The 27,399-nt window shown below is 43.6% G+C and overlaps 1 protein-coding gene across 2 annotated transcripts in view; it reads right to left on the reverse strand.

The window, feature by feature from the left end:
- LOC138665341 (P2X purinoceptor 1-like) overlaps window positions 1-27,399 on the reverse strand; it is a 178,377-nt gene that overhangs the window by 71,073 nt on the left and 79,905 nt on the right. The window contains exons 5-6 of one of the 2 annotated variants that reach the window (XM_069752737.1): window positions 24,701-24,733; window positions 796-892 (exon numbers count right to left, since the gene is read on the reverse strand). In XM_069752737.1, the coding sequence (XP_069608838.1) occupies window positions 796-892; window positions 24,701-24,733 (130 nt within the window). The remainder of the gene's footprint in view (window positions 1-795; window positions 893-24,700; window positions 24,734-27,399) is intronic. The other variant, XM_069752746.1, reaches the window with a different exon arrangement.

The raw sequence follows: 27,399 nt of genomic DNA on the forward strand, positions 1-27,399 counted from the left end.
CTCTGCATGTGACCGCATCAAAGCAAATCACATACTTAGGCCTCTTTCACACTTCAGTTATTCGGCGTCAGTCTAAAACCGCCATTTTCCTCAAATAACGGATCCGTCATTTTTTTTGACGGATCCGTTATTTTCCCATAGACTTGCATTAGTGACGGATTGTGACGGATGGTCGTCCGTTCCATCCGCCATGCGACGGATCCGTCGACATTTGGCGGACGTTTTCTGAAAATAGACGGACATTGGAACGTTTTTTGTCAACGCCGAAATGGCGGATCGCGACGGATCCGTCGCGTCCGCCATTCCATAGAATGGGCGCCTATGGGCGACGGATCCGCCGCAACCGTTTTTTCGGCGGATCCGTCGCCCCAATCCGTTTTTTCAATTGCGCATGCTCCAAAAAGTAGATACTTCTCCCAGACAACCCCCAAGTAACGGATCCGTCAAAAAAACGGATCCGTTAGAACCGTTTTCGCAACAATTGTGACGGATCCGTCAATCCGTCACTATGTCGGTAGTGACTGACGCCAAAAGACTGAAGTGTGAAAGAGGCCTTACTGTGACATTAAAGGCTCCTCTCGCAGGCAATGCAGCAGAATCCTGACAGTGTGCATATTGATCACTGGCAGGGTTTGCAAAGCTGCAGTCATATATAATCACTGCAGATATTTATGGTCAGCCTTTCTAGGAAGGTTCCCTCACAAATGATCGGTCCTATAGATTCAAAAATTCTCATAAGATACATACAGAATATTAAGGTATGTTAAGAAATTTTCATAATTGACAAGAGCATACTTAGGAACAACATAGTCATTTTCCACAGGACACCAAGCATAGACTTCACAAGACTTGATTTCATTGTTGATAGGTGTGCAATTTCCAGTAAGGACACCTGAAATAAATATAGTGAAAATGTAATATAGGAGAAAAATATAAGTTACTGAATGTTTTGTACTTTTTATTGGCATGCATTTATGGTCACATTTTCTTGTGTTGTCACAATTAATTTGATTTTTAAAGAGAAAAATTCTAAAATTAGGAGCATTTCCAGTACTGTACAGAAAATTGAAAGTATTAATTTCTAGTAAAAAAATATGCCTTCAGTTTTATTCATGTGTTTGAATGGACCAGTCAAAATCCAGACCTAAATCCCATTGATAATCTGTGACAAAACTTGAAAATTGCTGTTCACAGATGTTCTTCATCCACTTTCACTGATCTAGAGTTAGTTTGCAAAGAAGAATTGGCAAAAATTTCAGCCCCTTGTTGTTCAAAGCTGGCAGAGACATACCCCAAAGGACTTACAACAGTAATTGAAGTGAAAGGTGGTCCTACAAAGAAGTATTGCTATTTTGAAACCATGTATCATTTCATTTACACAACAAAAATAGTTGCTACTTTGTGTTTGTATATCACATTAAATCCCAATAAAATACATATACATTTGTGGGTGTAATATGAAAAAAACATGGACAAGTTAATGGAGTATGAATACGTTTTAAAGCACTGTAGTAATCTTTACCTTCCGAGCCCTGCCAGGTGCCTAAACAGTAGTTTTTTCCCATATCTGGGGCATCGGTGTATGAAGTAGAAATTGTTCAACAAATTAGCTTTTCTATTATATCCTGTTACCCTTGTGAAAATGAAGCATTTGGTGCTAAAGCAACATTTTTGTGAAACCCCAAAACGTTTCATTTTTATGGTCCTATGTTTTAAAATTCTGCGAAGCACCTATAAGTTCAAGATGCTCACCGTACCCCTAGATAAATTCTTTGAGAGGTGTAGTTTCCAAAATGGGGTCTGCTCTTTTGGAACCTCTACAGCTCTTCAAATGTAACGTGGTGTTTGCAGTCTATTGAAGCCAAATCTGAGCTTAAGGGTATGTGCACACGATGCAGATTTAGTGCAGAAAAATCTGCTGCAGTTCTGCACTAAATCTGCATCTCCTGGCAGAATCTGCAGGTGCGTTTTTTATGCGTTTTTTATGCGTTTTTTGAGCACAAATAACGCATGAAAAACGCATGAAAAACGCATGAAAAACGCACCTGCAGATTTCTATTATGGAGGGGTGCAGAAACGCTGCAGAACTGCACAAAAGAAGTGACAGGCACTTCTTTGAAAACTGCAGCGTTTCTGCGCAGATTTTTCTGCACCATGTGCACAGCTTTTTTTTTTCACATTGATTTACATTGTACTGTGATCACAGTGCAGTTCTGCAGCGTTTCTGCTGCAGAAAAATCTGCAGCAGTTCTGCACTAAATCTGCATCGTGTGCACATACCCTTATGTGCACACGATGCAGATTTAGTGCAGAACTGCTGCAGATTTTTCTGCAGCAGAAACGCTGCAGAACTGCACTGTGATCACAGTACAATGTAAATCAATGGGAAAAAAAAAAAGCTGTGCACATGATGCAGAAAAATCTGCGCAGAAACGCTGCAGTTTTCAAAGAAGTGCCTGTCACTTCTTTTGTGCAGTTCTGCAGGGTTTCTGCACCCCTCCATAATAGAAATCTGCAGGTGCGTTTTTCATGCGTTATCTGTGCTCAAAAAACGCATCAAAAACGCATCAAAAACGCATCAAAAACGCATAAAAAACGCATAAAAAACGCACCTGCAGATTCTGCCAGGAGATGCAGATTTAGTGCAGAACTGCAGCAGATTTTTCTGCACTAAATCTGCATCGTGTGCACATACCCTAAAAGTCAGGTAGCACTCCTTTCCATCCAAGCTCTGTAGTGAGCCAAAACAGTAGTTTTCTCCAAACGTGAAGCTTCAGTGTACTCAGAAGAAATTGAACAACAAACTGGTGGCCCATTTTCTGCTGTCATCCTTGTGAAAATGAAAACTTTAGAGCTAAAACAACATTTTTGTGAAATTTTTTACATAATTTTTTTCCACTTTGTTATTATTCTTGTGAAGCATCGGAAGGGTTAACAAACTTCCTGAATGCAGTTTTGAATACTGTGAGGGGTGCTGTTTTTACAGTGGGGTCTTGTTTGAGGGTTTTCTGACAGATAGGATCCTCAAAGTCACTTCAAAGGTGAAATCTTTAAAAAAATAGGATTTGTAAATTTCCTTAGAAATATGAAAAATTACTGCTAAACTTTTAACCCTTCTAACTTCCTAACAAAAAAAAATGTTTAAAAAAGGATGCTGACTTGTGATGAGCGAATATACTCGTTGCTCGAGTTTTCCTGAGCACACTCGGGTGGTCTCTCAATATTTGTAACTGCTTGGAGATTAGGTTTTCATCACCTCAGCAGCATGATTTGCGGCTATTAGACAGATTGAACACATGTGGGTATTCCCTAGCAACCAGGCAACCTGTTATGATACGGTGGTCTAGGAGCAACATGGAATGAGCTCTGAAGGAAATGGTAACTGTACTGACCGCAGTCCCTAAGCTCAACACAACACTAGAAGTAGCCGTGGAATGCTCCTAACTCTCCCTAGGCATCTCGTCACAGCCTAATAGCTAACTTCTCCTAAAGATAGAAGCAGGAAAGCTATCTTGCCTCAGAGAAAATCCCCAAAGGATAGATTAGCCCCCCCACAAATAATGACTGTGAGTGGAGAGGGAAAAGACATACACAGAATGAAACCAGGATGAGCACAAGAGGCCAGTCTAACTAAATAGATAGGACAGGATGGAATACTGTGCGGTCAGTATCAAACACTACAAAAATCCACGCAAAGTTTACAAAAAAATCTCCACACCTGACTAAAGGTGTGGAGGGCAAATCTGCCTCCCAGAGCTTCCAGCAAGACAGAATTAATTCACACTGATAAGCTGGACAAACATAGAAAGCACAGAATGGATAAGTCCACAATCTATGAACAGAAAAGGGCAAGCAAAAACTTAGCTTAGCTGAACTGGTCAGGATAACAGGGAACTCCAAAGAGATGTGAATCCAACCAGGAACCATTTACAAGTGGCACAGGCTGAAGATAGAGCCAGACTTAAATTGCCGAGCAGAAGAGACGATAAGTGGAGGCAGCTGATGACAGCTAAGTCCAAGGAGCAGCCATAACACTAGAAACCTCAAGAGGGAGCCCAAGAGCAGAACTCACAAAAGTGCCACTTACAACCACCGGAGGGAGCCCAAGAGCGGGATTCACAACAGTACCCCCCCCCTTGAGGAGGGGTCACCGAACCCTCACCAGAGCCCCCAGGCCGATCAGGACGAGCCAAGTGAAAACCACGAACCAAATCGGTGGCATGGACATCGGAGGCAACAACCCAAGAATTATCCTCCTGGCCATAACCCTTCCACTTGGCAAGATATTGAAGCCTCCGCCTCGAAAAACGAGAATCCAAAATCTTTTCAACCTCATATTCCAACTCTCCCTCAACCAACACCGGGGCAGGAGGGTCAACCGAGGGAACAACGGGCACCACAAATCTCGGCAACAAAGATCAATGGAAAACATTATGAATGGCAAAAGAGGCGGGAAGAGCCAAACGAAAAGACACCAGATTAATAATTTCAGAAATTTTATAAGGACCAATAAATCGAGGCTTAAACTTAGGAGAAGAAACCTTCATAGGAACATGACGAGAAGACAACCAAACCAAATCCCCCACACGAAGCCAGGGACCAACACACCGACGGCGGTTGGCAAAACGTTGAGCCCTTTCCTGAGACAACGTCAAATTGTCCACCACATGAGTCCAAATCTGCTGCAGCATGTCCACCACAGAATCAACACCAGGACAATCAGAAGGCTCAACCTACCCAGAAAAAAAACGAGGATGAAAACCAAAATTACAAAAGAAAGGTGAAACCAAAGTAGCCGAACTAGCCCGATTATTAAGGGCAAACTCGGCCAACGGCAAGAAAGACACCCAATCATCCTGATCAGCAGACACAAAGCATCTCAAATAGGTCTCCAAGGTCTGATTAGTTCGCTCAGTTTGGCCATTAGTCTGAGGATGAAACGCCGAAGAAAAAGACAAATCAATGCCCATCCTAGCACAAAAGGCCCGCCAAAATCTAGAGACAAACTGAGAACCTCTGTCAGACACAATATTCTCTGGAATGCCATGCAAACGAACCACATGCTGAAAAAAAAATGGAACCAGATCTGAGGAGGAAGGCAACTTAGGCAAAGGTACCAGATGGACCATTTTAGAGAACCGGTCACAAACAACCCAGATAACAGACATCTTCTGGGAAACAGGAAGATCCGAAATAAAATCCATGGAAATATGCATCCAGGGCCTCTCAGGGACCAGCAAAGGCAAAAGCAACCCACTAGTGTGGGAACAGCAAGGCTTGGCCCGGGCGCAAGTCCCACAGGACTGCACAAAAGCACGCACATCGCGCGACAAGGAAGGCCACCAAAAGGACCTGGCATCCAAATCTCTGGTACCAAAAATCCCAGGATGCCCAGCCAACACTGAACAATGAACCTCAGAAATTACCTTACTTGTCCATCTATCAGGAACAAACAGCTTCCCCACTGGACAGCGGTCAGGCCTATCAGCCTGAAATTCCTGAAGCACCCACCACAAATCAGGGGAGATAGCAGAAAGAATCACCCCCTCCTTAAGAATGCCAACCGGCTCAAGGACTCCAGGAGAATCAGGCGAAAAACTCCTAGAGAGGGCATCAGCCTTAACATTCTTAGATCCCGGAAAATACGAGACCACAAAATCAAAACGGGAGAAAAACAGGGACCATCGAGCCTGTCTAGGATTCAGCCGCTTGGCCGACTCGAGGTAAATCAGATTCTTATGATCGGTCAGGACCACAACACGGTGTTTAGCTCCCTCAAGCCAATGTCGCCACTCCTCAAACGCCCACTTCATAGCCAACAACTCCCGATTGCCGACATCATAATTGCGTTCCGCAGGCGAAAACTTTCTGGAAAAACAAGCACACGGTTTCATCAAAGAACCATCAGACTCCCTCTGAGACAAAACGGCCCCTGCCCCAATCTCAGAAGCGTCGACCTCAACCTGAAAAGGAAGAGAAACATCCGGTTGATGCAACACAGGGGCAGAAGTAAATTGGCGTTTAAGCTCCTGAAAGGCCTCAACAGCCTCAGAGGACCAATTCATCACATCAGCGCCTTTCTTCGTCAAATCAGTAAGGGGCTTAACCACACTGGAAAAGTTGGCAATGAAACGGCGATAGAAATTAGCAAAACCCAAAAATTTTTGAAGACCCTTCACAGATGTGGGTTGGATCCAGTCATGAATAGCTTGGACCTTAACAGGATCCATTTCTATAGACGAGGGAGAAAAAAATAAAACCCAAAAAAGAGACCTTCTGAACTCCGAATAGGCACTTAGACCCCTTCACAAATAAAGCATTATCATGAAGGATCTGGAACACCATCCTGACCTGCTTCACATGAGACTCCCAATCATCGGAAAAAATCAAAATATCATCCAAATATACGACCATGAATTTATCAAGATAATTGCGGAAAATATCATGCATGAAAGACTGAAACACAGATGGAGCATTAGAGAGCCCAAATGGCATCACAAGGTATTCAAAATGGCCTTCGGGCGTATTAAATGCAGTTTTCCATTCGTCACCCTGTTTAATACGAACAAGATTATATGCCCCTCGGAGGTCAATCTTAGTAAACCAACTAGCCCCCTTAATCTGAGCAAACAAATTAGTAAGCAAAGGCAAGGGGTATTGGAATTTGACCGTGATCTTATTAAGAAGACGATAATCAATACAAGGTCTCAAGGAGCCATCCTTCTTAGCAACAAAAAAGAAACCCGCTCCCAATGGTGACGAAGAGGGCCGAATATGCCCTTTCTCCAAAGATTCCTTAACATAGCTCCGCATGGCTGCATGCTCTGGCACAGACAGATTGAAAAGTCGGCCCTTAGGGAACTTACAACCAGGAATCAAGTTAATAGCACAATCACAGTCCCTGTGCGGAGGAAGGGAACTGGACTTGGGCTCATCAAATACATCCTGGAAATCCGACAAAAACTCAGGGACCTCAGAAGAGGGGGAAGAGGAAATTGACATCAAAGGAACGTCACTATGTACTCCTCGACAACCCCAACTAGTCACTGACATAGTTTTCCAATCCAGCACCGGATTATGTTCCTGTAACCATGGAAATCCCAGTACAACAACATCATGCAGGTTAGGGGAACACTAGAAAACGGCAATCTTCCTGATGTGCAGGAGCCATGTACATAGTCATCTGTGTCCAGTACTGAGGTTTATCCTTGGCCAAGGGTGTAGCATCAATGCCCCTCAAAGGAATAGGGCTCTGCAAAGGCTGCAAGGAAAAACCACAGCGCCTGGCGAATTCTAAGTCCATTAAGTTCAGGGCAGCGCCTGAATCCTCAAATGCCATGACAGAAAAGGACGACAATGAGCAAATCAGGGTCACAGATAAGAGAAATTTAGGCTGTATAGTACTAATGGTAACAGACCTAGAGACTCTCTTAGTACGCTTAGGGCAATCAGAGATAACATGAGCCGAATCACCACAGTAAAAACACAGCCTATTCTGACGTCTGAATTCCTGCCGTTCTATTCTAGTCAAAATCCTATCACATTGCATAGGTTCAGGAATTTGCTCAGAGGATACTGCCATATGGTGCACAGCTTTGCGCTCGCGCAGACGCCGATCAATCTGAATGGCTAGAAACATAGATTCGCTCAAACCGGCAGGCGTAGGAAAGCCCACCATAACATCTTTAAGGTTTTCAGAAAGACCTTTTCTGAAAATAGCAGCCAGAGCCTCTTCATTCCATTTAGTGAGCACAGACCATTTTCTAAATTTCTGGCAGTATAACTCTGCCGCTTCCTGACCTTGACACAAGGCCAACAGTGTTTTTTCTGCATGAGCCACAGAATTAGGTTCGTCATACAATAATCCGAGCGCTTGAAAAAATGCATCTACATTCAATAATGCCGGATCCCCTGTTTCAAGAGAAAAAGCCCAGTCTTGAGGGTCACCACGCAGCAAGGATATGATGATTTTTACTTGCTGAATGGGATCACCAGAAGAACGAGGTTTCAATAGCAAAAAACAATTTGCAGTTATTTTTAAAGTTCAAAAACTTGCATCTGTCCCCAAAAAAACAAATCAGGAGTAGGAATTCTGGGCTCTAAAGCCGGAGTCTGGACAACATAGTCCTGGATACACTGTACTCTTGCAGCAAGTTGATCCACACGAGAAAACAAACCCTGAACATCCATGCCAAAGCACATATCCTGAACCACCCAGATATCAAGAGGAAAAAAAAAAAAAGACAAACTAGAGCACAGAAAAAAAAATGGTTCAGAACCTTCTTTTCCTTCTTTTGAGAGATGCATTTAATTCATTTTTGGCCACTTGTACTGTTAAGATACGGTGGTCTAGGAGCAACATGGAATGAGCTCTGAACGAAGTGGTAACTGTACTGACCGCAGTCCCTAAGCTCAACACAACACTAGAAGTAGCCGTGGAATGCTCCTAACTCTCCCTAGGCATCTCGTCACAGCCTAAGAGCTAACTACCCCTAAAGATAGAATCACGAAAGCTATCTTGCCTCAGAGAAAATCCCCAAAGGATAGATTAGCCCCCCCACAAATAATGACTGTGAGTGGAGAGGGAAAAGACATACACAGAATGAAACCAGGATGAGCACAGGAGGCCAGTCTAACTAAATAGATAGGACAGGATGGAATACTGTGCGGTCAGTATCAAACACTACAAAAATCTACGCAAAGATTACAAAAAAATCTCCACACCTGACTAAAGGTGTGGAGGGCAAATCTGCCTCCCAGAGCTTCCAGCAAGACAGAATTAATTCACACTGATAAGCTGGACAAACATAGAAAGCACAGAATGGATAAGTCCACAATCTATGGACAGAAAAGGGCAAGCAAAAACTTAGCTTAGCTGAACTGGTCAGGATAACAGGGAACTCCAAAGAGATGTGAATCCAACCAGGAACCATTTACAAGTGGCACAGGCTGAAGATAGAGCCAGACTTAAATAGCCGAGCAGAAGAGACGATAAGTGGAGGCAGCTGATGACAGTTAACTCCAAGGAGCAGCCATACCACTAGAAACTACAAGAGGGAGCCCAAGAGCAGAACTCACAAAAGTGCCACTTACAACCACCGGAGGGAGCCCAAGAGCGGAATTCACAACAGCAACCCCCACATGTACTCAGCCTGGCTAATAGCTGTAAATCATTCAGCTGCCGTGATGAAAACTAAATCTCTGAACAATAACAAATACTCGGAGACCACCCGAGTGTGTTCGGGAAAACCCGAGCAACGAGTACACTCGCTCATCTCTAATGCTGACATAAAGTAGACCTGTGTAAAATGTTATTTCATTATTTTGTGTGGTATAACTGATTTGAGGGCATAAGAATTCAAAGTTTAAAATTAAGAATTTTTCAAAGATCTAGTCAAATTGTCTATATTTTCAAATTTTTAAATCATATTGTATGATCCATTGAAGTGTTCCACAGTTTTTACCACATAAAGTGACGGTGGTCAGAATCGAAACATTTGGCCTGATAGGAAAGTGAAAACAGGCTTCGGTTGAAGGGGTTAAAAAATATTATTTCAGTAAGGCAGCCATTTTATTGCAATGCTATTTACCTATAGATTGATCCTATATCTGCAGATAAATAGCATTTTCCAAAATGACAGGTTCCCTTTAATCCAAACCTTTATTACTTATTTGCCTGTTATGATCAGGTGACCTTGGAGCAGCATGAAAACTTTCACTGGAGTAGGTGGTAACTATACTGACCGCAAATCCTGATCTTAACACCGCAACTAGAAGTAGCCGTGGGGTGTGCCTAACAAATCCTAGACACCTCGACACAGCCGGAGGACTAAATACCCCTATAGATGGAAATAGGAATTCTACCTTGCCTCAGAGCAGAACCCCAAAGGATAGGCAGCCCCCCCACAAATATTGACTGTGAATAGTAGAGGAAAAGACACACGCAGGCAGGAAACAGGATTTAGCAAAAGAGGCCACTCTAGCTAAAATAGGAAAGGATAGGACAGGATACTAAGCGGTCAGTATTAAAATCCTTCCAAAAATATCCACAGCAGAAAATACAAAAACTCCACCATCTTACTAAAGATGTGTAGCGTATATCTGCAACTCCAGAGAATTCAACAAGACTGAGAAAACACTGACACAGTCTAAGCTGGACAAGAGAAAACAAATGAATAGCACAGAATATAAGCACACAGCTTGTGTGCCACAGAAAAAGAAACAGACACTTATCTTTGCTGAATTGGCAGCTAAGCAGGAGAAGCCAGACAAAGATCCAACACTTCCCAAGAAACATTGACAACTGGCAAGGACCAATGAGTCCAGCAAACCTAAATACCCCAGTCAGAATTGCAATCAGTAGATACACCTGTCCAAGACTGCAGCCCAGGAACAACTGCATTACCACCCACAACCACCGGAGGGAGCCCAAAAGCAGAATTCACAACATTTGCCCATTCATTAGACTGTATGCTATAATTTAAACCAACAGTTCAGCATTTTTTTTTATTTCAGCATGGTGCCACTAACCCAAGTTCCCTGACTTTAGTATTATACTTCAGCCCCTGTGCCGCCATCTTGTGACCCCAACTTCTGACTGATCGGAAGTCAGAGGTAAAGGTCACAAGTTCTCAATGCAAGTCTACGAGATCCTCGTTCTGGCCTCGTTTTGGCTCTGATTGACTTACAATACATTTAGTTGAAGCATTTCTCCAGCGGGTTTTTCTTATTTTAGTTCTGGATTGGTACAACTAATGAAAGTGCCCTGCCCCTAGCAACATACGGTACTTCCATCCATTGTCCTGTGACTGCAATTTCTGAATGACCAGAAGTTAGAGATAACGGTCACGAGCTCTCAATGCAACAAGTATAAATTTGCCCTCAGCACTCATCGAGGACACATTAGGAAACCGGATCATCATACTCACAGGAGGAGGCAGCATCGAGGACTCCAAGGAGCTCACTGGGAAAAAATTGCTGCAAACTAAGTGAAAGAACGTGTCCAAGCTTGGGTCAAGCAAATACATTTTCTTTTATTGCGCGCCAAATACAGTGCAATGTTTCGACCACATACAAGTCATGCTTGACAAAGATATGTATCTGGTCACAACATTGCACTCTATTTGTAGCGGAATAAAAGATTCATTTAATTCACCCAAACTTGGACATTGTCTTTCACTTAGTTTAAAGTACTCAATGTAAATCTATGAGAGCATGGTTCTGGCCTCGTTCTGCCTCTCATAGACTTACATTGAGAAGTAATCCCCGGCTCGCCCAGCTAACACCAGACTGATCCAGCAGGTCACAATCTGCATGAGGGGACTGTTTTGGCACCAATAACAGATGAATACAGTGAAAGTTACAGCTGAACCGCGCATAAAGGGACCAAAGGGGCTGGACAGAACCACCCAAGGTGCGGATAGGGCCGTAGCTGTGATGTCACACGCTGAGTCTTCTGTCGGCCATCTTCCCCCTGCTCGTATCCAGGGACGCCACCGGCCGGGGCATTCCCTGGCTCTACGTAGCGTCCACACAGCGATTCTGTGCCCGCTCCCCTGCAGGTTCGCCTGCGCGTTCAGCCCTTTCTCGCCTTAGGGCTTCCCGGTACAGCGCCCACGTGCATCCATTCATTGATCCTCCTCTCGGTGCAGCTCAGCGCCGCAGCCCCTCCAGGTTTGCTGGCCGGCACGGTATTCTATCCACGAGGTTCTGGGCTTCTCACCGTAGAACTACATGTTTGCCCATTCTGCTGCCGCTGCGGCATCCATGTTCCGGTAAGTCCGCCAGCTCCACATTTATATGTTCCCATTTTATATTTTTACATTTACCATCCTATACTTTATATCTGGTAAGGGGCCGACTGTACTATCAGTGTAGGTATTTAGTCATTCCTGCACAGCTGTCCTGGTTCCATTTTTGCGGCCCTATCCGCACCTTGGGTGGTTCTGTCCAGCCCCTAGTAGCCCTCTGGATATTAGTTTTAGTGGCTGTACTAGTGTTTGCTTATTTGCTTTATTCATTTTTTATGTGGTTTTGGTCCCTTTATGCGCGGTTCAGCTGTAACTTTCATTGTGCATACTTCTATAGCAGGATTGGCACTTACCTGCCCTGACTCCAGCTGCTAGGGACCTTGGGGTTTGATATTAGCGCTTGTGTGTTTCCTTCTTCTAGATGAATACAGTGTCTGGTAAGCATAAGACTGGGGGTAGGGACCTTACATTGGTGACACCATTTTAGTGGAAAAATATAAAAAAGTGGTGCTTTAGGACTGAGATTACGTGTATCATGAAAAGTGAAAAGGCTCTTAATTTCTAAAACTAAACTTTAAAGGTAGAAAAACATTCTTGCAAATTTATTTTGTAAAAAATAATAGTCTTCCAAAAGGAAAAGATAGTATAATTAAGGCAAATGGCAGATACAAAAAGTACTGAAAAATGGTATTATGCCTAAAAGGGTTGTCTGAGAATGAGATAAAATGGTGTCCCTGGTATAATTCAAACTGCAGCCTGTCTTAGTCACATACAGACTGAAGATATGTAGTTCCCAAGACCCGTGTGTCAAGTGACAAGAGCTGTATCACACATATACCTCAGTCAGGCTGTCATATGTGAAGAAATATAAATCTTTGTTTTCAGAGGCATAGCTAGGGGTTTTGGTTCAGGGGGAGACGAATCTTCTGAGCGGGCCCCAACCAGGTAACCCTGATTACAACTATGGTGGCACACCCTAATAGTGGAGGTGGGAGAACCTTAGCAGATGACTCGGCCGTTACTGAAAATATTCTCTATACATAGACCAACACTGATATTACCGCCACAAGGTGACATATAGTGGTAGATACCAGTCCTGCAGAACATATAAGAGATTACAGTACAGTTATTGATGGTGACTTACAACTTATGTTCTTTCTGATGGAATCGTTCACTTTTCCCGTCTTTTCCATCAGGTCCAGACCAGCATGACAAATTCTCCCAGCCCAGACTCGTCTACAGAGATTAAGACACATTTGACTTCTCACATTTCTAGAACAGCCCCATCTATTCCCAACCCGCACAAATGCCTCATCCTGCTGATATTCCAATACTGATCCACTACTATTACTATTACTGCTACTGTACTGTGTGCACTCTAGATAGTAAAACAAACCTCTTGAATATATTAATGCCCTGTGCAAGTGCCCTAGAAAACAGTGCCCACATTTTTCTTCTTAGAAAGTAATAATGCCCTCTGTCTGCCAATTTGACAGTCACAATAAACGGAGTCTCCCTATAGTAATAAGTGTCCACTTTTCATTTAATAATGTCCCGAGTCTCCCCCATGATCAGCTCTCCTCTACACAGGATGATGCTCTCTTATACACAGTATAATGCCCCCTCACAGTATAGTACCCCACACACAGTATACTGACCCCTTAGTAGCCCCTAAACTTTTTGATGGCCCCAACAATGTATGATGGCCCTCACATTGTAAAAAGACCCCATATTAGCCCCCCCCCACTGTATTTTGACCCCCTTGCTGTAATTCCCACACTGCATGATGGTCCACTAAATAGCCTCCATATAGTATAATGCACCACATATTTCTCCATATAGTATACTGCACTCCTCATATGCCTTTATATAGTATAATGACCTCCCACTAGTCCTTCATATAGTATAATGCACTCCCCATAGGCTTCTATATAGTATAATGAACTCCCCATACCCCCATATAGTATAATGCACTTCCCATAGGTCTCTATATAGTAAAATGTACTCGTTATAGGCCTCCATATAGTATAATCCACATAGGCTTCCATATAGTATAGTATAATGCACTGTCCATAGGCCTCTCTATAGTATAATGCACTCTCCATAGGCCTCTATACAATATAATGCACTCCTCATAGGTCTCTATATATAGTGTAATGCACTCTGCATTGCCCGCTATATAGTAAACTGCATTCCCCATAGGCCTCCATATAGTATAATGCACCCCCATAGGCCTCAATTTAGTATAATACACTCCCCATAAACCTCCATATAGTATAATGCACTCTCCATATGCCTATATATAATATAATGCACTCCCCATATGCCTCTATATAGTATAATGAAGTCCCCATAGGACACCATATACTAAATGAACTGTCCATAGTCCTTCATATAGTCTAATGCACTCCCCATAGTCCTTTATATAGTATAATGCACTCTCCATAGACCTCAATTTAGTATAAGGCACTCCCCATGGGCCTCTATATAGTATAATGCACAACCATAAACCTCGATATAACGTAATGCACTCCCCATATACCTCCATAGAGTATAAAAAAATACAATACTCACCTCTCCTCTGAGCACCCGCACGTCTCAGGACTGCGGACGCCAAGTAATGACATCATCGCACCCACTGACAGTGTCTGTGTCAGTGACGTCAGATGCAAAGGGGAAATGATGACAGAGAGAACGTGACTTTTCCTCTCTCATCACTGCTGGCACCACCCCGCTCATGGACCCCATAGTGGTTGGGTGGCGGTCTCCCTGCTCTGCCACAGAGTAGCACAGACATGCTCCTCATTATAGAGACAGAGAGAAAGAGACAGACTATTTGTGCTTCGGGGTGGACCTGTGAGCAGGTTTCTTCTTGGTTTCTCTGGCCTACAGCACCAAGGTAAGCCTCTGCCTTCAGTCCCGCCCCGAGCATGAGCATCTCATTAGCTGAAAACTTCACTGATTACACAAGAACCACTGAGACGCGAGTCACGACAGTATATATGTACACTACGTACTGTAAGTAAAGGGAGGTCAAACAATCTGAGGTCAGGTCCAGGAAATGGCGCAGTACGACAAAGGGAAGTCAGAGCCAATGTCCAATACATGAGATTAGGTCAGGAAAGCCAGAGAGACAAGAGAGATTACAGGGAGCAGGTACAAGCAAAGTCAGGTCACAAGTAAAGGGTCTGAGTCCGGATAGAGAATCAAGTCAAGCTGGGTCAGGCACAGAGCACAGAGGGATCAATTTTCCCCAGGCAACAGCAAGTGTACAATTGACACTGGGGTGAGAAACTAGCATGCTTAAGTAGCAGCCTGATTAAGGAAAATGAACACAGATGATTGCAGCACAGACCCAGCACAGACTGACAGCACTGACACAAAGTAACAAAAAGACAGAAACAGAGTGGAAATCTTGATAACCACAAGATGGATTTCTTCACCCCAGGTATCATTTTAATCAGTGTAACAGTGCCAACCTGACAATGCTTGTAGTTTACTTAGCAAAGTCCTGCTGACAGGTTCCCTTTAAAGATTACACATTTCCTTTGTATTTTACGCAAAAAAAAAATATTGCCATTTTTAAATTCTAAATATTACAAAAAGGAAATGCTAAAGTTTGGCTACCTTGCATGATTTGTACTTAGTAGCACGCCCTTTTGCAAGTATCACAGCTTGTATATGTTTTTCGTAGCCAGACAAGAGTTTTTCAATTCTTGTTTGAGAGATTTGCATACATTCTTCCTTGGAAAATTCTTCCAGATCTGTGAGATTACTGTGTCGTCTTGAATGCACTACTATTTTGAAGTCTAGCCACAGATTTTCAATGATGTTCAGATTAGGGCACTGTGAGGGCCATTGCAAAACTTTCAGCTTGCACCTTTTGAGGTAGTCTATTGTGGATTTTGACTTGTGTTTAGGATCGCTATCCATTTGAAGAAGCCATCCTCTTATCAAATTCAGCTTTTATACTGATGGTGTTATATTTACATCAAGAATTTGTTGAAATTTCATTGAATCTGCAGCGCCCCAGAGTCCTGGTCGTTGCAGTAATGTCGCTTTTCTACCAGGTGGAGTGATGTTACGTCTGATGGCACCAAAGGAGTCCACCTTACCAGGTATCACAGCCACACACACACTTCACACTCCAGTCCACCAGGGGGAGCTAAGGGTTCTATTCACTAGGCCTCTCCTCACATAGGGTAAAACTGGTGGGTTGGTCAGGAAGTTAGGCAAAAGAAGCTGACTGGAGGGAGAAGGAGATAGTCGGAAGGAGGAGAGGAGAGTTACTGGCTGGAGACCGACGAGGAAAGGTCTCCAGGTCGAGCTGGCTGGGGTGATCCCTGGTCAGATCCAGACTGAAGTCTGAGGAAGTGAGAAGGAAGGAAAGAAGGACACGGAGATGCGCCTGCAACCCATGCGGCAGCATCCTAAGAAAGGACAAGAAAGGAATTGTGCTGTAGTGAGTGAGAAAAGAAGTCATAGCAACAGGAGTGAAACATCGGTGGGAGACCAGCTAGGAGCAGGCTGCCTCCTTCCGAAGCGCAGACCCGGTGGCCGGACCACCGAGGGAGTAATAGACTCTACGCTTTACTTCAGAGACCGGCAGGGCAGTCAATTCCAAGTTGGCTGTCCGACCTAAACACCTAAGCAGACACGGTGGCAATTGTGGAGGAGGGGCGTCGCTCGGGTCCCTATAAAATGGCCTCAGGCCACCACCGTCATACGGGTTTGTCCTATCCATCTCTTGGGGACAGAGAGAGAGAAGTAACAACAGTGAGGACCTTATGGTAGCTAATGCAAGTAGGGACCTACTACGTTACTGTGCGCAAGGGGAAGGCTACTGATTTCCACCTGGATAAGGGGACTCTGGAATTGCTATCAGACCAGCTGAGCCCTGCCTACCCTGTGATCCAGCACTCTGGACTGTGGATGCTGAAGCCTTCAGTAAAGGTGAAGAGACTGCACCCATTGTGTCCTCGCTATTTGTCGCGCCTTGCATCATCCACCATCATCATCTACACTTCTGGGAAGCCCTGGGGAAATACTTCACCTGTGTGAAGGTATACCATCTAGCTGCCATAACACCACCCCAGCGGACCCGTGAGCAGCGTCGGTCACTCTGACCGAATACCTCAGGTGGCGTCACGAACACTATCATTATCTACGAACTCTGCCTTTTAGTTGGGCGCCCCTCATAGGGCCACGGTCCGGGTCGGGCCAACGTGACATTCTCGCTGAGGGAACTGAAGGACCCGGTACCGAGTACCCCATTGCCCTTACGTGGGGGTGATTCAAATCCATTCTTTCCTCTTCTTGTGAAATATTCCCTGTGCTAATGGCTGCAACACAACCCCAAAACATGATTGATCCACCCCCATGCTTAAGATTGGTAAGATTTTCTTTTCTGGAAAGTCTGTGCCCTTTTTCCTCCACACATACCTTGGATCATTGTGACAAAAAAGTTCTATGTTAGCCTCATTGGTCCACACGTCTTGTTTCCAATATGCATCAGACTTATTTAGATGTTCTTTTGCATACTTCTGACTCTTAATTATATGATGAGGACGCAGTAGAGGTTTTCTTCTAAAGACTCTTCCATGAAGGCCATGTTTGTGCAGGTGTATCTGAACAGTAGAATAATGTACCACAAATCCAGAGTCTGCTAAATCTTTCTGAAGGTCTAAGATGGGGGTTCTGATTTGCCTCACTAGTAATCCTACAAGCAGCCTCTCAGTGACAATTTGTTTTGTATTCCAGACCTTATCATGACCTCCGATGTTCCTGTTAACTGCAATTTCTTAATTTCATTTTTAACTGAGAAAAGGTAAACTTGAAAATCTTCTTATAGCCTTCTCCTGCTATGTGGGCCTCCACAATTTTCATTTTCAGAGTGCTAGGCAGTTGCTTAGAAAAATCCATGGTTGCTGTTTTTTGGCACAAGGTTAGAGGAGGTTGGGTTTTTATAAAGTTGGGAAATTTTCAACTCTTGGACTTTCCTAACAATGAGAGTGAACAAGCCAAAACCCTAACAGGCTAATTAAGGTCTGAAACCTTGGTCAAAGTTATCTGAGCACACAAATCTCCAATGATGCTCAAAGTTTTGCATCTGCCCATTTTCCTTTTTGTAGTTTTAAAATGTAAAACATTACAAAATATTTTAGTTGTTGCATAAAATACAAGGGAAATGTGTCACCTTTAACATTAGGCCTTTTAAAGATCATTTAATCTTCAACTTGCTTAACTGTTACGTGACTAGGATGGAATGCAGTTTGAATTACCGGTATATCAGGGACACTATGTTATCTAATTCTCGGAGAACCCTTTTAAAATCTTAGGCTTCTGCTTGGTCTATCAACTTGTTAAATTGGTGTTAAAAACCTGTGTAGGACTTCATCCTCCAGAAGAACTGTATTTAGAATAAAAATCACGAAAAAGGCATGAAAATGAGCCTTGGGCAACAAAACCTGTTTTACAAACACCTATATATATATATATATATATATATATATATATATATACTATATAATTGTCTAAGGGTCACTTCCATCTGTCTGTCTGTCTTTCTGTCACGGTTATTCATTCGCTGATTGGTCTTGGCAGCTGCCTGTCATGGCTGCCGCGACCAATCAGCGACGGGCACAGTCCGGAAGAAAATGGCCGCTCCTTACTCCCCGCAGTCAGTGCCTGTCGCCCGCATACTCCCCTCCGGTCACCGCTAACACAGGGTTAATGCCGGCGGTAACCGACCACGTTATGCCGCGGGTAACGCACTCCGTTACCGCCACTATTAACTCTGTGTGTCCCCAACTTTTTACTATTGACGCTGCCTATGCGGCATCAATAGTAAAAAATGTAATGTTAAAAATAATTTTAAAAAAATAAACCTGCTATACTCACCCTCCGTAGTCCGCTGAGGCGCTCCCGCCGGCCGCCATCTTCCGCTGCAGTTTCCAGTGGCAAAGATGGTATGGCAGAAGGACCTGCCATGACATCACGGTCATGTGACCGCGATGTCATCACAGGCCCTGCGCGCTTGCGCTAGAAAGAACTGCCATGACGTCACGGTCATGTGACCGCGACATCATCACAGGTCCTGTGCTCTGATACCAACCCTGGGACCGCAAGCTGCCATGGACTACAAGGGGCCTTTGGAAAGGTGAGTATATGTTTATTTTTTATTTTTTCACCTGTGACAAACCTGACTGGGCAATATACTACGTAACTGAGCAATATACTACGTGGCTGGGCAATATACTACGTCACTAGGCAATATACTACGTGTCTGTGCAATATACTACGTGACTGGGCAATATAGTATGTAACTGGCCAATATACTACGTGGCTGTGCAATATACTACGTCACTAGGCAATATACTACGTCACTGGGCAATATACTACGTGTCTGGGCAACATACTAAGTGGCTGGGCAATATACTATGTGGTTGGGCAATATACTACGTGGCTGTGCAATATACTACGTGGCTGGGCAATATACTACGTGGCTGGGCAATATACTACGTGGACATGCATACTCTAGAATACTCGATGCGTTAGAATCGGGCAACCATCTAGTATATATATACATATATACTGTATATTATATATATATATATGCAGTGCCCCAGAGACCTGGTCGTTGCAGTATGACGCTCTGCCACTAAGGGGAGTGATGGTACGTCTGAAGGAATTCTCCTGACCAGGTATCACCAGAACACATTACACTTCACACTCCGGCCTCTAGGGGGAGCAAAAGGCTTTATTTATTGGGCCACTCCTCACACTGGTAAAACTAGGGGTTGGGGAGGAAGTTAGTTAGAAGCTGACTGGGTTGGATTCAGGCAACATCCCTTGGCAGGGGGTGTTGCAGGGAGAAGACACAGGGGGTCCCTGTCAGGCGTGGGAACCTGGCAGGTGCCTAGCGAACAGAGCAGAACGTAACGGAACCGTGCCTGCACACCCTGAGGCGGTATCCAAGAGAGAGACACGAAGGGAAGGATATTGTGGAACAGTGTAAACGAGATCAAGCACAAAGGAGTACCAGTAGGAGTCGTACCGTGAGACCGAGGCAACATCCTACTGAGGCGCGTAGCCGGTGGCCGGAACACCGACGGAGTAACTGACTCTAGGCCTTACTTCGAACTCCGCAGGACAGTTAATTATAGGTTGGCTGTCTCACCTAAACACCTACAAAGACATAGGGGGCAACAGTGGGAGAGGGGCGTCTCTAGGGTCCTGGAAGACCTCCAGGCCTTCCCGTCATACGGGTGCGTCCTAGCCATAACATACCTGGGGACGTTGAACTAGAAAGATCTGGAACCAAAGAACGAGAGAGCTGTAGAGAACGACGAACGAGAACAGCAGTTGTGAGGACTATTCCGAATGCTCAGCAGGGTAGGACTACAACACACAGGCGCTAGTGGTAGGCAACGATTTCCATCTGCGAAGGAAACTCTGGATGTGCCCATCGGACCGGCCGGTCTCAGATAGCCCTGTTAAGCATGCTCTAGATTGAGGATCCTGAAGTCTTCAGTAAAGAGGTAAAGAGACTGCAACCCTGTGTCCTCGTTATTGACTGCACCCTACACCATTACCATCTACCTTACTGGGAAGCCCTGGGGACATACTTCACCTGTGGGAAGGTATACCATCTAGCTGCCATTCCATCACCCCAGCGGACCCCACAGCAGCGTCGGTCACCCTGACCGAACACCACAGGTGGCGTCACAAACCCCTGACAGACTGCACCACCTTTATTGGACGCCCCTTAGCAGGGTCGCGGACCGGGTCTAGCCACCATGACAGCCTCAGAACCGAACCAGAGAGGCCCGTTACCGAGAACTCGTGGCCCTGTGTCTGGGGGCGCTCTATATATATATATATATATATATATATATATATATATATATATATATATATATAAAACATAACCTTGGACTCAAAATAAACAATCTACACAATATCCCTTTGCTGTATCAGCTTCCTACATGTTTCACAGCTCTCCAGACATTCTTGTGGGACACATGCTATAGGAACGTCTAGCCACTATATAGCAATTTTTCAGCCTGGGTGTAATGTAAACAAAAGCCTCCTGTACACATGAGAAATTCATTGCCACTGAAGAGTTCCAGATTGTCTGAGTGGTATGTGGAGGAAAATCCCCCAGCATTTAGTAGACAGAACACAGGCTTTTTTAGATGTCTCTCTTATTCCAAGATGATTTAATTATTTGCTAAAGACTATAGCTTTAGCAAAATAGAGGAATGCCCTTTTTAAGTTGTGTGTTAGGTGTTGGGATTCTCCCTCTGCGCAGGATAGATCCCAAGCATCATCTGGTGGTGCTGTGGTCCCCCATTCTGGTCGGGCTGCTGGGATTGCTGTTCAGTGCAGACGTCGGTCCCAGCGTCTTGCTCAGGCTTGTGGTATACATTTGGCTACTGCTAGCTCTCCAGTCAAGTCTATGGTAACTACTGATATTCAGGTGCAGCCTTGCGCTATGGAGTCTAAGTCCAGATATCACCTTAATGAGCATGTCCATGATGTGGCGTCCTCTCATTGGTGGTCAGACGTAACTGCTCTGGTGATGTGGTGGCTCCGGATTGGCCCGCGGGGCAATGTCACGGCCGGCTGGGCGTGAATGTTTGGGGTGGAGTCTTGCTTTTAAAAGGTTCTCAGCGGCGCACATGGGCGCGCTAGTATCTTTCTTATTTGGTGTGTGTGGGCGGATACTCTACCACTCTGTCTGCACATTTGTGTGTGTCCTTCTACCCACAGAGTCTGTACACGTTGGCAGGCAGGTTGCACACTTATCTGGTTTCATACCTTTGGCTCAATGCCTGAGTCTCTAGTCTGCTACATGCTTTGGGTGCCGGTCAGGTACAATTTCGGGAAGCTTTCTGGATTGGGGTAACTAGCCGCTTAGCTTAGCATCTGTATCATTCACGTGTGAGGTTAGCACAATTCAGTTACAGAGCAAGCTCAACCCTTATGCTATACTTCTCTACAAAGGCTACAGGGTTTTGTACCTAGCGTCATAGGAGTTCTTTGTCTTGGCTAAACATCTGCTCCATTCATGTGTGCGATTAGCACAGATTAGTTGCAGAGCAAGCTCTCTCCACGTGCTATCTTCCCTGTGAAGTTTAACAGGGTACAATACTTAGCAAACTCGGAGCTCTACCTCTCTGAAGTTAACAGAGCTAGGTATTCTGTGTCCTGTTCATACTGTGTGGAGTTAACACAGTGTGTTTAAGGTAACGCTGTTTTGTTCCGTCGTTGTTCACATTAGCAGCAGTTATATATCTCTGCACGGTGGACCCCAGGTTGTGATTGCACTTTAATTTTTTTTATTTAGTGCAATCCGCCAACCCTAACATTGTGTCATGTCTAAACCACTTTAGGCTAACTAACCACCATAACGTTATAGCATCCTGGGTGCTATGTTTTGTTAGGAAATGTGGTTACACATAGGGAGCTGGTCGCACACAACAGAAAATCTGCCTGCCGAGGCCAATGGCTGCACGAATGGGGCCATGGTTTTGGTTATGTCCTACCAGCCGCCCTTGTAGTCTCACACTTCGAGTAGAGTTGCCTGCCATGTACTGTTACAGGATAGGCTACATCATACATATTACACTTAATAGTCAAATACAAGTCATTATTTTTTTAGGTAGAAACATACTGAAATTCTCCATGGATGTGTATTATTTTATACTATTGTTATTATTGTTATTTTGCTGGAGGTTTCAATAATAACACATGGAAGGTGAAAATTCTAGTGTTGGGCATTTTATTATGTATTATAATCATAAAAAAATGTATTTTAGTATATTTTTATTTAATTAAATTGGTTTCTCCATAAACAACATACACATATCCATAGAATAAGTAATACATTTATGATTTCTGGAAATCCAAACAGTGGGGCCCCAACCAATCATGAGAATAGGGGGGACAAATTCAAGTCCTCTGTGCGAATGGAGTTGTAGTGCATTTGTTTGACCTCTGTTCTATTCTATTTGTCTATGAGAACAGAAGGGGGCATACATGGTCACTACTCTTTTAGACAGTGAATGATACTTTTAATGAGTTTGAATATAAGCAGAGAACTACAGGAAACCGGAAACGGTAGCTTATTTTGATAGTTCAAGTATTAAAACTATAAATTTTATGTGAACAGATTTCTATATGGGCAATCATAAAATAAAGGAATAATCATAAAAGTCAAACATAAAAGTATGATAAAAATCTGATTTAAATAATGATATTTTATCACTATATTTCTTTTTTACATCTATTACTATTGACTATTAAAGTCTCTGGGAAGTGATAAAATACAGAGCCTCCCTATAAAAACTGGAATGTCAAGGGAGACACGTCTCTGTGTCTCCCTTGAGACTTAGTGTGTAGCGTTTTCCTGCCATATGAAGGAATCCAGTAGTATAATAAAGCTGTTATTTAATGGGGTTGTACTGGTCACAAACTTTTTCCAGCACCTAGCATCAGTATGTCCATCTTATTGTTGAGTTTATTAGAGATTTGTTTGCGTGTCAGTTTAAGGTGCACAAATCTCTCTTGAAAAGTGTTTAGCCTCACAAATCAATGTGTGGATCTCATGTATATATAAAGCCTATAGAAAAAACTGGAGCACGGCTCGACAGGACTGGATTTTCCTTTTCTTTTTAAAAAGAAAATATAGTGCTTACAAAAGACAAATTTACATGGTCTACATCAGAGGTGTCAAACTGCATTCCTCGAGGGCCGCAAACAGGTCATGTTTTCAGAATTTCCTTGTATTGCACAAGGTGCTGGAATCATTCTGTGCAGGTGATTAAATTATCACCAGTGCAATACAAGGAAATCCTGAAAACATGACCTGTTTGCGGCCCTCGAGGAATGCAGTTTGACACCTCTGGTCTACATGACCCAGTCGACGCGTTTCGACTGCAATAAGCAGTCTTACTCATGGGTGTCTTTGTTCCTCTCTGTAAGGCTCATCTCTAATACACAACCTTGCAGACGGGCTATAGACTGGGCTTTTGGAACATTCTTCATTCTTTGAGCTAAAGGCAAATGTTTAAGGGGGAGGGTGTGAACACTTCTGCCTATCCAGTCGGCTCATCTCAGGAAAGGGAGAACAATAAGCCACATGTTTAGTGAGTCAGTTAGTGCAGTTACGCTGAGGGGCGAGGATCTGTTGATGAGGTCCTGGTGCCCCTGTATGGATGGGATATGGAGATTGGAGATGGCTTACTGGCTGGAGCTTGATACATGTGCTACGGTCATGGTATCTGTTGTCTGGATGTGAGGAACTATCTTAAGAACTTTTGTTGGCAGCTGGAGCTTGATATATGTGCTACGTTTGTGATATCTATCTTCTGGATGTGAGGAACTATCTTAAGGACTGTTGTTACATGTGCTATAGTCATGGTATGGAGCATGGACTGTGACTGCAGACTATACTGGTGGGAGATACAAAAGCTGTGGGCCAACCAAAAGTTGGGAAACAGTTAGAAACAGTATCACCTGGTACACGAGCAGTGGAACTATAGGCCCCATGATGTGATCTTGTGGACTGGGGATATTGCATTGTGACTATCCACCTGAAATCGCTGTAAGACCATGGATGTAAGATATAAAAATAGTTGCATTGTTAACCTGCCTAGATTATTATTACAACCCACAACCTGAGATCCTCATTATATATATTATTCAATTAAATAACCGAAAATCCCCCTATTTATATTAGAAGAGTAACTTCTTGATTGAATTAAAATAAGTGAATATCAGTTCAAATTTCACATCATCACTGAATGAACACATCCACAGAATAAAGGCTGCCGCTTATATTTGTACATTACAGTCGATTATTTTGGTGATTATACATCTATAGTTGATTTGCCATTAGAGAAATAATGCCACCACCAAATTATATATGGATGGTTCAATGTTACCTGATGTACTCAGAAATGGATCATTGTTCTCTCCTTAAAAGTGAAGATTGTGAAAAGATTAAAAAAAAAAGCAAAATCAACATTTACCGCATTAATAAAACATGCTTTAATTTCATTTATTGCTGCAATTCTCATACAATTATTTTACAGTGACAGCAACTTAGTGTAGTATGTGTTGTAATAACAAATCTATATATGAAGTTATTTACACACATATTATATGTTATAAGGAGGTTATTAAAAAGAAGTGGAACATAATTATTGATTAAATTATGGGTTATGAAGTTGCAAAGGGGTTAAATGGAAAAATTAACATACCGTAAATGAAGGTAATGTGTGTAATGTGTTTTCTGAAAAGCAGGACAATGAATATAATACATAATGCTAATTAGTTTGATCGAGCAGCATAGACTGCATCCGTTATAACTAAGCATTGCTCTGAAGCTCACTGAAATTGCTGGAGTGCAATATTACCTGCAAGTCTGGGCAAGTTTCGATGCCACTGCGCAGAGGCAAAGCTGCACAGTTTGGGTCAGCACACAATTTGGGTCAGCAGCACAACTATACCATTGCTCTAAGGCAGGGGCGGACACAGACTGCAGAGGGCCCCTGTGCAAGAAATCTTCCTGGGTCCCCCCCATACCGCAACATATAATGCTCCATACAATTCATTATTGAATATTGCCCCATAGTTGCTCCCTATAAAGCTGTGCCGCCACATATAATGCTCCATACAATTCATTATTGAATATTGCCCCATAGATGCTCCATATAAAGCTGTGCCGCCACATATAATGCTCCATACAATTCATTATTGAATATTGCCCCATAGATGCTCCATATAAAGCTGTGCCGCCACATATAATGATCCATACAATTCATTATTACCCCATAGGTGCTATGTAGCATCTATGGGGTAATAATGAATTGTATGGAGCATTATATGTGGTGGCACAGCTTTATATGGAGTCCATATAAAGCTGTGCCGCCACACATAATGCTCCATACAATTCATTATGGCCCCATAGATGCTCCATATAACGCTGTGCCACATATAAATGCTGCTGCTGCAATAAAAAAAAAAAAAATGACATACTCACCTCTTGTCTCTGCCCGCTGGTCCTCACCATCCCGTCTCTCCGAACTGACTGATCAGGCAGAGGGCGCCGCGCACACTATATGCGTCATTGCACCCTCTGACCTGCACAGTCAGAGCGGAGGGACGCCGGGAAGATGGAGCGGCGCCAGGAAGAGCGGAGAGGCGCCGGGAAGATGGAGCAACGCCGGGAAGATGGAGCGGCGCCCGGCATGTGGATCGTGGACAGGTAAATATGATACTCACCTGCTCCCGACTCCTTCTCCCGGACTGTGGACAGATGGTCACCGCAGACTCCGGGCACGGCAGCTTCTTCACCAGTGGTCACTGGGTACCGCGGCGCTCATTACAGGATTACAGGTATCACAACAATGCCGTGTATGTCCGCCGCCGTCGGGGCCCCCTCTCCTGCTCTGGGCCCCCCTCCCGCTCTGGGCCCCGGTGCGTTTGCACCGGTTGAACTGGTGGTATGTCCGCCCCTGCTCTAAGGCTATGTGCACACGTATTCTTGGCCACTGCAAATTTTTCCGCAGCAGGTTTGATTAATCTGCAGGGCAAAAACGCTGCGTTTTTGCTGCAGATTTATCGCGGATTTACCATTGTTTTTCTGCAGTTTTACAACTGCAGTTTTCTATAGGAGCAGCTGTAAAACTGCTGCGGAATCCGCAGAAAGAAGTGACATGCTGCGGAATGTAAACCACTGCGTTTCTGCGCATTTTTTTCCACAGCATGTGCACAGCATTTTTGGTTTCCCATAGGTTTACATTGAACTGTAAACTCATGGGAAACGGCTGCAGAAACGCTGCGGATCTGCAGCAAAATCCGCATCGTGTGCACATACCCTCAATTGTCACTGAAGCATTAGCGCCCATCTCCCAGCAATCAGCAAATATACAGGTAAAATCACAGTCTCCTATGAAACCCAACTTGAGACTAAATAAGTTTCTTATGGTCTCTTGTACAACTGCATTATGAAAAAATGTGTATTAATGATTTAGTAGAACAGTTTGACAGAAGTAATAGACCTGACATACTGCAGTATTTCCATAATGTCTGCCCATTGTGAAATCCAGGCAACATACCAGTTAAGCATATCTGTATAGGTTTTGTATTTGCTGCATGTTTTCAAGCTTTAAAAATTAGAGTGCTGGCAGAAAAAGACTTCTTAAAATATTCATGTTTTTGCTGCCTTTTTGCGAATGTTTTTGATACTCTTCTACTTGCACTTTTATCCCATTAATTTCAATGGCTGAAAAATATTGCATACAGCTCAAACTAATAGATTTGATGCCAATTTTTTCACTGTGTGATTTGTAATGACACAGCTCTTATCTCCTGGTCTAACCTCCTGCATGATTAGAAGACTGCTATCAAAGCAACTTGGGCTTTCATAACATCTCAGCATTGCCACAGGTTGATTGCCTCCATGCCATGCCGCATTGATGCAGTAATTGATGCAAAAGGAGCCCCGACCAAGTATTGAGTGCATTTACTGAACATACATTTCAGTAGGCCAACATTTCGGATTTTAAAATAATTTTTCAAGCTGGTGTTATAAAGTATTCTAATTTACTGAGATAATGATTTTGGGTAAGTCATAATC

Source organism: Ranitomeya imitator, chromosome 1, assembly GCF_032444005.1.
Source record: "Ranitomeya imitator isolate aRanImi1 chromosome 1, aRanImi1.pri, whole genome shotgun sequence".
NCBI lineage: Eukaryota > Metazoa > Chordata > Amphibia > Anura > Dendrobatidae > Ranitomeya > Ranitomeya imitator.